Raw genomic sequence first — 15,994 nt, forward strand, 5'->3', positions numbered from 1 at the left:
GTCATGACTGTCTGTGTGTCTGGGTTTCATGGTTTCCATGCGGGTAGTAAACAGCCGGTCAGCAGGGAACAGCCCCAAGGAAAAAAGAGTAGCGTTTGTACAGCTTCATCTGTAATTTGGAAGCTCGGTGTCCTTCAACAGCGATCACATAGTCAGAACTCTCCCTGTGTTTGCAAACTTAATGCTGCTTCATGAGCTTGTCTGTAATTGAACCTTGTTCTCTAGATTTGGGTGTACTAAAGACCCAGTTTTCCCTTCATATAACAAGGGTTTGTACCTCTTCAAGCAAGATACTAGTCAATGGGCGCCTTGCATGTGGTAGATGTCAGGCAAATTGGTCCCAAGGGATGTTACATCTAATATATAAGCAGTTCAAGCATGACTGAATTCGAAATCAGGTATGACAGTCTTCGTCTACCTTTGCCTTTATTTGCTGGTGTTTTAAGTCAATCATTATAACAATATATTGATTATAATAAAATTGTAAGACCTGTAATTCTTGGGAATATGGTTATTCCATTTAGATGAATAGAGAGTAACCAAGGCACAGTGAGATTTTGGTAGAGTTGCCTAAAGGCATTGAGAAGTTTTGTTGTGGAGTCAGGAAGGCAACACAAGTTCTCTCAATTCAAAGCTCTGTACGTGTCCTATGTTTCGCTGCTGTTAGAGCCACATCTGGCCTGTGAAAGTCAGTCCTAATGGAAAAGCATTTGTCTTCTTGTAGGAAACCCAATCCTAAGCTGGCAGAAATTTGCATTATTATGAGCTTGTTAATGAATTCCTTTGCTTGCTCATATCAGCCTCTGACAAAAAGCAGGGATGCAACTGTATATTTGTCCACTTGAATAAACAATTCATTTTTAATTTTGACCACAATGGTAAATTAAAACACCCTGAGCAGTACACAGCTATATTTTTTGGCTTTGGAGGCTGTAACTATTGTAATACATGTCAGCAGGAAGGGCTCTGGGCAACACTCTATGATGTTTGCCTGGAGGCATTAGAAGAAACAATTCCTCTAGTCTGGCTGTTTTAAACCCACTGCATGTGAAAAGTCCGAGTTTGAGAGTGTTTTTGTGCAGCAGGATATACGTCCTTCCTGATAGCCCTTTTCATGTCCTCCTGACTTTCCAAGTGGTGGGTTTACATGTGCAGATAGGAGGGTGAAGTTTGTGTGACTGGTGGTGAGATAGCTGTGAAGAGGAAAAAAATAGCATCGGTTGTTGCCTCTTTCGCTACCACTGTACTGAGTGGCTGAAATGTGAAGTAATTGGCCCATCACTGCCCAGTGGCATCTTTGTGCTACCAGAGCCCTGGCTGCAGAGACCATCCAGCCTGGGAACGTGGGCAGGCTGAAGGAAGGAACAGGCATTTTGTCGATGAAGGAGGCCTGTCCAAGACCTGCCCAAAACCTTAATAAATTCCTCAGGGACCAAGGAGCATGGTTTATGAGAGATCCTGGGCCAAGGTGAGATCAGGAGCCCCTGGTCAAAGGGGAACAAGCTGCTGCTTCTCCATCCTTGATCTGCCAGGAGCATCAGCTCTAGATGCAGCTGGGTGCACATGCCCTGCAGTTGAAGGGTGAGGTCCTTTCTGTGCGTGAAGCACAGACTGCTAGTGATTTTTGGTGGTGAAGATCCAAGCCCTTAACCTATCTTAGTAATTCAGATATTAATCGAAAAGGAAGGGCCCTGAGGTTGTCTTTGGATCTCCCATATTACTTTACAGTCTGTGACAGCAAATAAACCCCTTTTTTTCTATTTAATTCTACTTCTCTGTGATTTTTCTTCTTCTGCCTCATCTTCAGAGATCAATGATAAGCCAGGCGTTAGCAGCTCTTGTAGCTGAAAACCTATTTTGGGGGAAGGGATATTATGCTCTGCATTTGATTCACATTGAACATGAGATGCACATAAAAGTCTGAAACTACAGGTTTAGGCATTCTTGTTACCACACTGCAGCTGCAGGTTATAAAATGTCTACAGTAGTGTATTGTAGTTATAAAATGCCCTCATTATTTTATAATGAGCCCCGGCAGAAACATTGTCAAAAGGCAGTAAAAAGTTTATCCAGAACACGTTTCACTTCAACTTGGTGTATACTGCACAGCTAACTTTACATAATGCTAGGCAGTCTGAGGAGGAGACATTTCACACAGAAGATGTGTGCAGGACTTACCCATGCTTACGGGAAGGAAGGGTTTATAGTATGAGCATTATCCAGGTAGAGATTTACGTCACATTTGTTCCAGTTAGTGGTAGCAGGTCATAAAAGTCTTAGCGGGAAAATTACTGTTTTATCATGTACAAACAGTAGATTTAATATATTGCAAAATTGTTCGATCAAGCAGTTTTTACAATTTAATTGGCTGCGATGTTCCAGTCTGAAAGGGGAATATAGTAAGTTAAAGCAAATACTCAAAATTCTGTATGCCTGCCTGCTAGTCAGAAGGGCGTAAAAACAGCTTAAAAAGAAAATTAAAAATAAGAAGTACCAGGACAGACTCAGGCTTGATCTTGCTAGAGCTTCACCTGCAATTCACTGTTGAAGCCCTGCTGAATGCTTTCATTATGGGACAAATTTTTTGAAATAAAATAAATTGTATTGAGTTCTGACTCTAATTACACAGAAGGGTATCACACTTGTTGATGCTTTTGTAACTTTCTCCATTCCCTCTTCTGTGAATCTGTTCTTGGTACTTATGTTTAAACATCATATCTGATTACTTTCTGTTGCAGCTCTATCCAGCCTTCTGTTTTTCTTTTAGTCCAGTCTGATTTTCTTTTAGTGCAATCCCAGGATTGATCTTTTTTTCTCTATATTTTTATATTCCCATGTTTTTCTTACCTGTCCCCAGGCACGTATTTTACACAAGTTACAGAGACAAAGTGGCAGCATCTAGCTTGGCTTTTTTGGATCCCTGGACAAAGGTCAATGTCCAGAGAATGGAAATATTCAGGAAACTGGAAACATTATGGCTTAGTTTTTGGCTTTGCACTTCAAACTTGTAAAGAGCTTGTTAGGGTTGTAATTGTCCTTTAGATGGTAATGGCCTGACAGTGTACTGTGTACCTGGAAATTTAATCTGTGGCCAACTTCTCTACAGTGTAATTTTGGACTAGTCTGACTTGTTTAAACCTGGGCAGATGTTTCCTGCCACCTGGTCTGGTCACAGCAGGGAACTTGTGTGCTGGGAATCAGGGATGGGACAGGTGATACCCCTGCTCTGCCCAGCACACCTCCACAGCCTGAGGATGTCAGGTTGCCTCCGTCTCTTCCTGCCCTCTCCCCTAGCCTTTGGCCATCTTAACTGGGAACCGCTCATGCTGCCATTGCTTGTTGTGGCCCTGCCAACCTCAGCTGCATGTGTGGATGCTGCCAGCCAAAACACATCATGTCTGGCTCTGCTCCCATGTCCTCATGACGGGTGCTGGGACCCGGTACCGAAACCCTCCCATCCGTGATGCAGGCACCGATATGAAGCACCGAGACATCAGTCATTCCTGCACGTGCAAAATGCCTGGTGTGACATTTTCAAGCGTTGTCCTTGCTGTGTTCTTACTGGTACCAGTTTTCATATGGATTTGGAGCGAGAAGAGGGAAGGGCTCCTATAGAGCAGTTTTGGAAATCCTTCCTTTGAGGATTAGTTGGTTTCCAAAGGGTTAATGGTTTTTGTCCGGCAGACCTTTTCTTAGAAAATTAAAACAAACATTAATCTCTGGAATCGGAGGCCTATGACACTTTAAATATTCAGTGCAGTCAGTAACACTTTGTAGTGACAAGGTTGTGATTTCTGCATTTGATCATGAGTGATTTATGACAATTTAGTAAACGGTGAAGCACAGTTCTCTCTCAGCTGCAGACTGGGGTCTTCTCCCTGTGCAGACTTGTGTGCTTAAAAAAGTCACGCAAAGTTGCTCCCATTCCTCTAGAGAATTAAATTTTCCACATAGAATCCCCAGAAGAGCATGAGTTGAGATGAGGGAGACACATGAAGTAATTCCTGCATTTAGTTTAAAAACAAAGCCCCCTTATCTTATTTGTACCTCTTCAGCAGCTGTAAGGGACACAAGCTGAAACCATGGTGTGACAAACTGGAGTGCCCGGGAGGGTGCCATTACTTGTCTTTAGGTTTCCTGCCTCAGGGCACATGACTTGGACCTGACAAATTTCCTCATACCTGAGCCCTCCTCCATCAGCTGAGAGATGTAGCTGTCTCAGGGAGAGACAGCTGGAAAATGCTGTCACTTTGGATGGTGCAAGCAGTCCTTGAAATGAATCCTAAACTTGGAAGAACTTGTTTTGTGCTTTTTCAGCTTCTCACCATGCAGCAAAACTGATGTTACCTCTGTGTTTAAGAATACTAATTGGGTAATTGAAGACTTAATGAAAAACATATGGGTTGTCTTCTGCACTAGTCTTCTAATGATTTTGCTTTGCATGTCTCTCTTCACTTTTTCCCCCTTTACAAGAATCGATGCCTTCTCCTTGGCTTCCCCTCATCCTCCTTTCACACACGCACAGAACTGAGAATAAAACTTCCAAATTTACCCAGAAATTACAGTTTGAGTTTTCAAAAGTGTCTAATGTGGGAATGGCAATTTATAGACATCCAACTGAGATGTGTTGGATTGGAAAGTATATTAACCATGTGGTATCTGAAATATCAGGGTTGATTTGGATATGTCAAGTTAGATGCCGGATATGTCCACAGTCATTGGTCTCTTAGAACTGTAGACTTCTAAGTTCTCATAGAAATAAAAAAGAGGTGAAAAAGGTATGTATGTTATACATTGCTCATATTTTTGTTGTGTGAATAGCTTTTACATGAATTGATCTATTAACAGATTCCAGTCAGTTCTTACAAATCTGTTATGCTTTGCTGTAAAATTCACTGAAATTTCATGCTAACTCTGCAGATTTCATATTTAGCTTTAGATTATGCCATCATTTAGATTATGCTTTAGTTAAAGGATGATTGGTTAGAAACACGTTGCTGCTTCTGCCTTCTTTTTTCAATATTTTGCTTAAACATGTGATTTGCTTTGTTTCAAAGTCCTGTCATCTAATATAGCCCCTGTTCAAAGTGAATGGAAAAATATGTCTTGGGAAGTCATCTTGACTCTGTAATTTTTAGGCTGAGATGACAGCACATGTGATAGAGGGTTATGGTTGTCTTCCTGGCAAAACATATGGGAGTATTCAAACACTAACGTTAGCCTGCCAGTGGCTGATGGTAGGATTTCCTTCTCTTGCTGGCCATCATGCCACCGGCTGCTGTGCATGGCAGCCCCTTGGCATGCCAATTTGTGAGCCCTGCATACTGGCTCCAGAGTTTCTGGTGTAGATTTCTTAGTCTGTAAATTACTAAGTCCGTAGTAAGCTCCGCTTATTATTAGCTTATTATTTGTTCATGTAACTTAGAAGTTCAGATGTCACATTTGGATCTTCCCCAGTTTGCATCGTTTTCCCCATGCCATACACTTTCCATGGCTGGTATAGGTCAAGACCACACATTTGTCGCTTCAGTTTGTTGATGCTCAAGTACCTGCTCATATTGCTGGCATACCATTTTTTGTGCCGGTCCTGACCCCTAGCAGCACTTGGTCACTGCCTTTTGCCTGCATCGCTAAGTCTTCTGAGACTTCTGTATTACAGAGTGAAGGGTTTTGCAGAGGGTTATTCAAAGGTTCCAGTTAGGCTTCTAGCGTGAGTAGCTTCGCTAGGATTAAGTTAATCTATGTGAACATTCTTCTATGTCTCAGCCTCAGATCTCTTAGGTGAGCTCTATAAAAGTACTTTTTTGTGTAGCAGTCTATGGTAAAGCATTAGTCAGCCACTCCATAATACTGATAATAGTATTAATCTTTAAAGAGGAGACCTTCAAAAGAGCTGGGTGCACTTTCTTCTTGTTGACTTTGCTGGGAACTGGGAATTCAGCACTCAACCTATGGGAATGAGTCCAGATGAAACTCCAGACGACCTTTCATGCACCAGTTGAGCACTGCTCAGTTGGCAGAGTTTTCTTTTGCTTGGTACCCAATAACTGGATTGACTCAGTTCTCATGAGAAAAACTCTTGTTTTTGTTGTCAGTGTATGAGAAAATTGAGGGTGTGTATGTAACTGGGAAGGCCCTATTACCATGTCTGCATATCTGCAGTTGTAAAACATGATCTATGGCAGCACAAAATTTAAAATTTGATGGCATCCCAGGAAGTACTTAATTGCGTTTTTGCTTCATTACAAGGCTGTCTCCTTTTCTGGAATTTATTTTAGCTAATTAGTTGGAAATGTCAAAGTAGTATTTCAGATGACAGAAACATCATATATTATCATACATGAAGCAATTAACTCTTTTGACAAATATTTATTGTGGTGTCGCCTTTAATTAAATCTTCAGTAGTCCTAGACATAGAGCAGGTTCTTCCTAAAAGGAGGCCTTCCCAGCACTGTCAATGAGCATTTGACTGATGAGACTTAATTGAACTTGGTACTGAAAGAGTTGGTGGCCTAAGCGTGAAGATACCGACATGAGACAATTTCACACTACAGATGTCTGATATTTTGGCAAAATCCCAAAACAACACCTGCCCCCCCCTCCAGCTCTGTCTCAGATACTGCAGATGCATTATGCTAGAGAAGACGCATCTCCAGTCACTCTTGTTCTTCCAGTGGAACGGTTTGCAGGAGACAAAAATGCCATGTACTTGTGCTGCTAAGATAGATAATGCTGAAAAGCAGGGCTGTATATACGTTTTAAAAAATCAATTTTTTTTTATTTAGTTCTTGGGGTTATTCATGTGGAAACATGTTACAAATGTGACTGTTTGGTTAGTTCCTCTTAAACTGATAGGTCTTGCAGATGATGTGCCACTGAGAAATAATTCCTGACAGTTGTAACTGAACCAGATAAACAGTTCTGCCAGCTCCCAAATAACACTGTAAAACAAAAGGGTTCTGCTTATCATTTTCCATTTCTTCATGCCTGTCAAACTATTTAACTGTGCATTACCCATCACAAAGGGTGTCTGTGTTATTCTGCTCATCTGCTGCAGTCATGGTTTTTACCTTCTCTGTTGCAGGACCTACTGTGATATTCTTGTCCAGCTGTATCGCTCCTCAGCAACTGCTGTCTTCACCTTCGCCCTTGCAAAGACGCTCTTTGGAAGTGCCGCATGAGATTTCTCCCTGTCATGGCAAGTGTATTAACTTGTACATGGTTTTACTTTTTCAGGCAGAAACAGCACCAGAAAGTGGCCGGGATGGTCCCAATGTTCAGATCAGCTCAGGGCAGAACAACTCTGACCCTGCGGGAGCAGGCGGCTTGGCAGCCTCCCAGAGCCTGGTTGCTCCAGCCGGGGTCTCGACAGGTACCTCAGCTGCGGCTTCGTTCTTCATAAGGTAGTTTTTCACCTTTCTGGTTTCTGTAACTGCTCATGGGTCTTCAAACGTTTGTGAAATGCTGTTGAGTCTCCTTGCCATGGGTAGAAGGTGTAACATGTGGTGCTGGTTGCTGAGAGGTGGAGTTGGTCACCTGATGGTGACTGTCATTTACTGGTGCCACTGGGGAGCAGGGATATTATGGTGATGCCCCATTCCTCTCTCTGGTGACCTGACCAGGAACCTCCGTTGACCAAAACCCAAGAAAATGTGTGTTGGTCTTTGTCTGGTCCTTAATGGGCATTTCCACCTGTAGCAAGTCTGTTATTCTGTAGGTTTCCTTGGAGCAGACGCTGAAGTAACAAGTTTTTTTCACTCAGATCTAAATAAAAAAAGTTAGACTTTTATTCAGTAGCATGGCCTATGTGTGCAAATAAGTTTTTCCATAGTTGGTAACAACAGTTAAAACAGTTTAAGACATTCTATTTTCCTAGAACAATCTTTTTTTTTTTTTTCCCCATTCTTGGGTCTTATAATGAAAATAATATGTTAGTTTTATTTGTGAAATGTTTGTTGTAATTAGCAATGTTGATTAAATGCAATACGCTGTCAAGCAGATGGTATTTAAAAGAACAAAATTCAGGGCTTTATACTTGCATTCCAAACTCCTTTTTTTAATTCAGAACTGAACATGTTTTGAGGCAATATTGAAAAATGTATGTCTGTGAATGGCATTAAAGTCAGATTTATGCACTGAGTGATGATTATTCTTATCATGTATTTGTGATGGTAATTGTATTGTTTCCTTTTCCTTGATCTTTAAAATGTTTTGCACCATTATGTTTACTATAAGTTACAATCTGACCTCGGAAGGAGCTCAGCTTCCCAAGTTCTGTTTTTTAGAAGAACATAGTACAGTGAGTCTTCATCATTATGTACCTACATGTCACAGTCTGTCTGTACACAAGAGGCTGGGAAATGCCTGCCCCAAGAGCGGGGTGTGTAAGTTAGTGTTTTGTCGCTGTGAAAGTGGTGCAGGTTTAAAGTTGCCACAGAGAAACGGTTACCTGCAGAGGATGATTGGTTTCATTTTAAGATAGGTGTCTGAAATCAGTGGGAGTGGAGAGGAAAGGGGAAAAGCTCAGACGTCTCTTTTCTTGTTTAGTTACCTAAATAAGGACAGCTGAATCCTCTCCAAAGTACCTAGACAGGACAGCAGCACAGCAGCACAGCTTTCATTACTGTATTTCATATTGTGGGTATGAACAATGCGATTTAGCTTAATCTACTTTGGATTTATTTCAGTGTGAATCTGCACATTGTAAGGCAATGTAAAGACTGTAGCTTTCACTGGGGAATCCAGAAAATAAAGGACCCTCCTCGGAACTGAGAGAAAGAAATCAGTGCCTAATAATCTGAAATAAGACCCAAAATCTTTTCTCCCAGTGATGCTTCTGTCACTGGTCAGCAAAACTGGGTTCTGGTTTTATTGTAAAGTGACAGATCCTTACTAATGACTGTCATTGGCCTGATTCAAAGATTCTTGAAGTCAGCACCAAGACTGCAAATGACATCATTGCATGTTGGATCAGGCCCTAATTGCTTCTCACGAATCTGTCTTTGCCTTGAGTGAATCAGAGTTTTATAGCTTTAGCAGCTATATGCTAGCTAAAACATTTAAAAACCCATTAGTAAATTGCTTATTCCCTACCCATGTTTCCTCTGTTCAAAATTGATTCTCTTCAATTTTTTAACTAAAGAACAGGGCTGGTTGAAATTTTTCTGCACAAAGCACTTCTGTTTCTTTTTTTTTTGTGGTTGTTGGAGAGAGAGAGACTTAAGTGAGAAATAATTTTTTCCTTTAACAGTTACCAGTTATCTGAATTAGTTTTGTAGCATTTTCATGATCTTTCATCACACTGCTGATTAATGTATTTCAGCATTCGTTTCTCAGTATTCCAGAGCCTGTCTAAGAATCTCAGGTTTCCTGAAAGCAAGCGTTCAAGAAACAAGTTCAGTTATGACTGTGATTAAAAACACAAATTGAAATGCAGAAAATCTCACAAAGGTTGGGGGAGAGAGATCCATTATTGATCCCTGGCAGTCATAAATATGTTGAGCAGGTCCTCAGGTGAGTACCACTGCATCATCGTGGCCAGGCTGCTCCACCACCATCAGCATTAACCTCAGGAGAGGCTTCCTCTCCCACTGCTCCTTCTTCTCTTCTGACTCCTCCTGCCATGGGGACCTTACGGATCAAAGTTTCCATGCTGAGTCTTCCTGCTGCCGTGGAGCCCTGCAGTCCTCAGCAGGAGGGGAGAGGAAGAGGAGGAAATCTTCAAGGATAAGTGAGAGACACTTGCTGGCAGAAACTGGTGGAAGAGCTTGTCCAGGGACCACAAGTATTGGAATATCAGCGGTTTTGGCTGGTTTTGTTCAGTACTGATGGGATATCAGGCTTCTTTGCTTCAGCCTTTCTAGTCCTGTCTCTTCTTTCCCTTTGCACCATGCAGCCTTGAGCGTGTTGAGGAAGAAGGTCATCCTTGCCTTGAATCCTTTGCAGCAGCATCTGCTTTTCTGTCCTTTGTCTCTCTGTTCAGCTAATCCTCTCTCAGCAAGGACCTACAGATGAGAGGAGTCATGGCACTAGTGTTATGCTGTAGTCCCTATTCATTGTATTTGCTGATTCTTTCCTCACTGTGTTTCTCTCCTCAGCCACTTAAATTCTGAACTTCACAGCAGGGCCAGTGTGTTACTCGAGTTATGCAGAGCCTGGCACATTTTGTTCCTTGTTCTCTACTGGAATAAATGCAATTAATATATTGATAATCACACACACACATATTTATTTTTTTCAAATCACTGCCCTCTCTTTGACCAAATCTGCTTAGTATCTCCATCTTTTTACAAGAGCCCTTTTGTAAAAGGGGCTGTGGTTCAGAATTTAGCTTGGGAAAAGGGCTGCATTGTCATGGGAATAAAGCAGCTAGGCAAAAATATACATGTATGTTAACATTCAGTGTAGTGGGGTGCAGGGTTAGTTAGTTTGGAAGACAAAGCCTTCATAGGGTGCTTGTGGCAACTGCATCTATGATTTCCTTAGCAGCAACAACACTGGATACATTTTTTTTTTTTCACATGAATAAAGGATTCCAGTCTTGTTCTTCATAAAACAGCATTAACTGTGTTTGTACAGGTCCTACCACAATTAGCTTTTGGGCTGTGGCATGGTTTCCTGGCAGTAAATAAATGTCTTTTTCATGTTAAAACTAGAGGCTCTATTTGGTAAAATAACACCCTTTGCCTCTTGCTTGTGGACTGTCTTGTGCCTGGGAAGGAAGGAGGTCTGTGCAGGTTTTTTTGGTTGGTTGATCTGTTTTTTACTTCAGTTTGTTCCTCCGTGAAAGTCATAGCTTTGTGCTTGTAAGGTCACAAACTCAAAAGACCATACAGAGATTTCATGACCTCACCAGGAAAATAATAATGAAGAGATGCAGCAAAACATTTACCTGGTGATAAGAGGTACCCATGGTTAAAATGAGTATCTTTATGGTAGTCTTTGCAGTGAATGCATTGATTTTGTTAAGCATATGTGCAGCCCAAATCTACATATTCATCCAAAGCTCTTTCTCACTTGAATGTCATATGTAATTTCTTCAAGCTTAATTATGTTCTACTTTTCAAAAAAAAAAAAGGCATTTTATTCATTACGTGGAAATGCAGAGTGTCTAGCATGGAAGTGCGAAGCATTGAAAATCAAAGCCAAATATTCGAGCCAGCAGACAGAAGCGTATTAAGAAATTAAATCAGTCTTAAGCTTTTTTCCTCACTCTGATCTGTCATAGAAGGAGGAAAGATTTGATTAACGTCTGACTGTGTCACACAAGTAAATTACCAGACATTACTCAATGGTCATGATACTGAAGGACCAGAGGATTTAGCAGAAATTGCAGCTTCTCAGTAGGTCACTGACAGAACAAGAAAGCCAGACCAAAAAGTGCAGCTCATGGGCATGGGTGGCTGTGAAGAGGCTCCCAGTTTACCCTTACAATGCAGGAGAAGTTTAAACTTGCATTCTTCAGATTTAAGAAGAATGCAGCTGGGCTTTGTCCCTTGGTGTGGCATGAGCTGTGCCTTGCTTAGTGCTCCACTCTTCATACCTGTTTCCAGGGGAGTTTTTTGTATAAGGAACCTGAACAAACTTTATATTACTAAGTGAAAATATGTGAGACAGTTGTAGGACCCTTCTGTGGGCTATGCTTGCAACTGAGTCAATATTGGCATCTTGTGGTATAAAGCTGTAATAAGCTGTTGGGTTTTTTGTCACCTGGACACCTGGGGAAGAGAAGAATGGTGTTTCCAAGAACAAGCAGGAGAATGGCAGGGAGGAGGAGGAGGAGAATGATGGGCATGCACTTGGGAAGAGTTTAAGGGGCTATCTGCCAAAAAAGAAAATACTACTCCCTTTGGAGGAGAATCAAGGCCCCGAGAAATCAAAGCCATCACCATTAACATGCCATTTCTGCCTGTTGGTGGCTGGTGATGGTGGCGGCACTGCCCGTGCTGCTGGGTGGGGGTACGGTGTTTCAGTGAGAGCGTGGGTGTCTGGCCTTGGTGCATGAGGGCGAGCTGGAAGGAAGGGTTGAGCAGTGACAGGGCAGCTAGGAGGAATCAAAGCTGTTTAGAAGAAAATATGTATAAAAGTAAGCAACCCCGAGCAATGCTGAGCAGAAGACAAACTGTATTAAGTCCCCCTTCTTAAATTTTAATCTTGTTTGATGTTGGGTTATTTCAAACTCATTTGGTCACAGGGTTCCACTTGCTGCCATGGGACTGCTGCCTTTGAAGCAGGGAAATAGCTTTGTAGTTGTAGCTACTTTCCCTTGCATCTGCCTGCTTTTGTTTGACGAATTAGTCTTCCAAACATAGCACTGACTATGCACTCGCTAGTTTTCAGGTTTCTAAATTATTTGCAGTGTTGCTGGGCTTTGCTATATTAAAGCCATTTAAGTTAATAAATCTGGAGAATCACAGTGGTGAATCACACCCATTATCTTTCCACTCTCGTCATATTCCTGCATGTTTGGGAAAGCTGTGTCAATTTAGGCATGATATAAAACATTACACACGATATGCTTTTTACGATCAGCTTTTCTTAACAAGATATAACATACAATCTCTGAGTAATGTAATTGAACATCTTTAGAGTTAAAATAAGCATAGTCGTCTTTTTCTAGATTCAGGATATTCCATCATATTTTAATGCCTGTGAGTTGTGGATTAAAGAATCTAATTATTCACTAATGAGCAGTAATGGTACATATAAACTAAGGGTCACTATCCTATTACAGGCACCTGATGGTTCACTGATAAGCATTTGGTCATTAGATTGACCATAAAATATAGTCAATAATTGAGGTTACTCATAGAGCAGACACCTTATCAGCTTTAGGCATGGTGGGACAGCTTGTCAGGACTCTGTGTACTGATTGTGCTGTGACTGAGCATATGATTAGGGTATTGAAGCAGTCTGTATCTAATGAAACTGCAGGAAAGGCATAGCAATATTAGCACAACCACTAAATGACTCATGCATTTTTGTTCCAAGCCTCAGACACTTCAATTAGTTCCAATAAACTCTGATCTAGTGTAGCGGTAGGCAGAGAATTCAGATATTTTGTGTACAAGCTTTCATTACGCTAGTCAAAATTTGTAATGTTTCGGGGACAGATGAAATCTGTGTGGCTTTGAATGAAAAATGATGGAAATAATAAAGGCTGTCATTACGCTTTTTACTTCATTTTTTTCGGTTTTATTTTTGCATTTTTTAGATTTAGAATACTTTCTGAGACAATGCCAAGTGCCTGATTTAAAAGCTGAAGCTGACAGCAGCAAAGTAGATATCTACATATTCTGCTTTAAGGTCCATTCATGCAGTTCATGTAGGCTTGTGCATATAGATCTAAACTTAGAATGTGTTCCTTAGCATTTTGTACCATATGGAACATTAGTCAAATAGTCTAGTTCTGGAAGGCTTTTGTAGAGGTATTGATTTTACTGTGCTTCAAACTGTTGCTGAGAAAATAGCCTCAGAACCTATTCTTTTATGATTTTTTTTTCCATCAGGATGCCTTAACTTTCATAAATTATTTAATGTGGTGAAGGATGCAAAATGCCTTTTGTCTTTCTGAACTGCTGTTCAGGCTTCTGTGATGTGACCTTGGAAGGTAACCATAGAAACATGTTAAAAGCATCAACTGAAAATCAGTAGTTTGGTTTGACAGTGATGCAAATTCTGTGAAGGAAGATTATGATGTATTAGGAACACTTGAGGCATATATCACTGCTAACCTGTTAAACCTGATTATTCCATGACTATCAGTACTTTCAGAATTTAATGCAGGGGGAAAAGACACAAAAAAATGAAACATTTTTTTTTTTAAGTTGCCATGTTTAAGGTGTTTCTAGCTAAATCAATTCAGCCTGTCATTCTCTGTCCTGTTAAAAGCAAGAATTATACTTCTGCTAAGCTCATAATGTAGTTCACCAGTTCTCTGTATTTAATAGCTGTAAACTTTTGCCCTGTACCCTGCTGGGATGCGCTGGTATCTTGGCTTTGTGCAGAGCTGGCACAATTTAAATCTCTTTGACAGATAAAGTGGATAAGTGGGTTATGAATAAGTAGTAGTTCACCAAAAGGTGAAGAAAATGTGTGACTCATTGCATCCTGAGTTAGACCTTTTTCTGCTGACCTGTGGTAGCTAAGCTAGTCTGTGAGGTTGAAACAAGTGAGTGCTATAGTTACAGGTCACTGTAGTAAATTCTTGGTGAATGACAAGTCAAGGGTAGAAGTGGAGTTACTTGTTAAAGCTTCCTCATTAAGCATAACCCATGCCCAAGAAATCCTGTGTTGAGGTGATGTGGGAAAATTAAATTTGAATTAATTACCTAGGAAAATGGGGTACCAGCTGTTCCCAATTACGACTGCCTTGCTGGCAGGTATATCCAAAACCCATACATGGTTTGTTCCTACTTCACGGTGTCGTAGCGGTATCACAGGAGCTGCGGGGCTCTTCAGGGACATGATGGCTCGCTGGCATTAATGCAGCTCAACAACCGCGCGGTGCATCAACCCTTCTTTGTTAAATGCCCCACAATGCCACACTTTCTCTCGCTACTATTTGGTCACTGTTGGAAGCTGGTCAGGAAGGGTGGCCAAGTGATCTGTGGCTTGGGGGAGAGCTACAGATGTGCAGATGAAGTGGAGCATCCAGCTGTTTCCGGGTGAGCCAGATATACAATTAGCTTTTTTCCCCGTAATGAATCCCTCCTCTGAATCTAGTGGGCTGGAGCAGCCTGGTCCTTGCAGTGTCCTCCCCACTGCATGGCGCTGGAGAGGGGGATGCCTTCCCGGCCCCCTTTTCCTCTCTGCATGGAGCCGGGTAATGCAAGAAAGCCCTCATGCAGGTGTGCAAGTGGAGACAGAGCAGGTGCCACCGAAGGGCTTGCCTCATCTTGCTGGTGCCATGCCGCGGCTGCTGGAATGTGGTTGCTAGCTGTCCCCAGAGAGTAAACATGACCCACGCTTAGCACGGTGCTATGCAGGGACAGGAGGCAGGGCAGGGTGTGCAGCCTTGTGCAGTATCTTGTATCATCTTAGGGCAGCTTAAGCTTTCCTAGTTGCTGTGGCAGCATAATACCACCTATAATTAAGGACAAACAAAACAGTGTATGCTTTAGGTATATCCCATTTCATGTTAGCCTATAAGGAAGATAAATTAGAAGATAAGCCTGAATTTAGTAGGCTTTTTTATTGGAAACAGAAATGACTCTCAGGGCAGCATGTTTAAGAGCAGAACATCATTACTGGTATCATTGCTAATACTGCATCATACATTTACACAGTGCTTTATCAGCATATGGTAAGCCAGGCTCCCTGTTATGAAGACCTCATCCATGATGACTCTGAGACTGATGGGGCAAACAAAGATGAGACACAGAGCTGTAGTTTAGCAAAGGGAGGAGGTAAAGAAATTGGAGTGTCTGAGAGGAGAGGGAAGGTGGAGTTTTGGACATCAGCACTGCTGAGTTAGAATACTGCTGAAAGCATGAAAAATGTCCCAAAGGCCAATAGATCTGTGATCAGGATACAGCTATTTAATTAGAGGGGGGAGGCACTGGATGATCAGACAAGGTGGAGAGCCCATGGTGAAGATTTGAGAGAGCCTCAAGGGGAATTGGCTGAGAAGAGAGGGTGATGGTGACCAGATAAATCAGCATTGGGCATCTAGGAGTCATTGCCTTGAAAGATGAAGCTCCCCTGTATAGAGGGCTAGGGATCATGGTATGAACCAAGGAGAGATTGTGCAAGACATCAGTGTCAGGGAGATGTTTGGAAGGAGAAGCCTCACTTGGATAGCACAGGCCACAGAGGTTGTGTAGGAGCAGGTTGGGCTGTGCTGGAGGTGGCAAAATTAAGGAAGGAGGGAGCCTGGTCCCAACCAGATTGGCAGGAAATATGAAAAGGAGGAGACAGCAAAAGAGGGAAAAAAATGGATCTAGTGATGTGGGGACCTCATGGTGAGGTTGGGATTTTGGAGAGGACGTCCTAG

At 41.8% G+C, this 15,994-nt stretch overlaps 1 protein-coding gene across 1 annotated transcript in view; it reads left to right on the forward strand.

Moving 5' to 3' along the window:
• Positions 1-15,994, forward strand: part of KIF26A (kinesin family member 26A) — a 107,348-nt gene that overhangs the window by 49,798 nt on the left and 41,556 nt on the right. The window contains 1 exon segment of the mRNA XM_068398467.1: positions 7,237-7,403. Within this exon segment, the coding sequence (XP_068254568.1) occupies positions 7,237-7,403 (167 nt within the window).

The sequence above is a fragment of the Nyctibius grandis genome, chromosome 4, assembly GCF_013368605.1.
Source record: "Nyctibius grandis isolate bNycGra1 chromosome 4, bNycGra1.pri, whole genome shotgun sequence".
Lineage (NCBI taxonomy): Eukaryota > Metazoa > Chordata > Aves > Nyctibiiformes > Nyctibiidae > Nyctibius > Nyctibius grandis.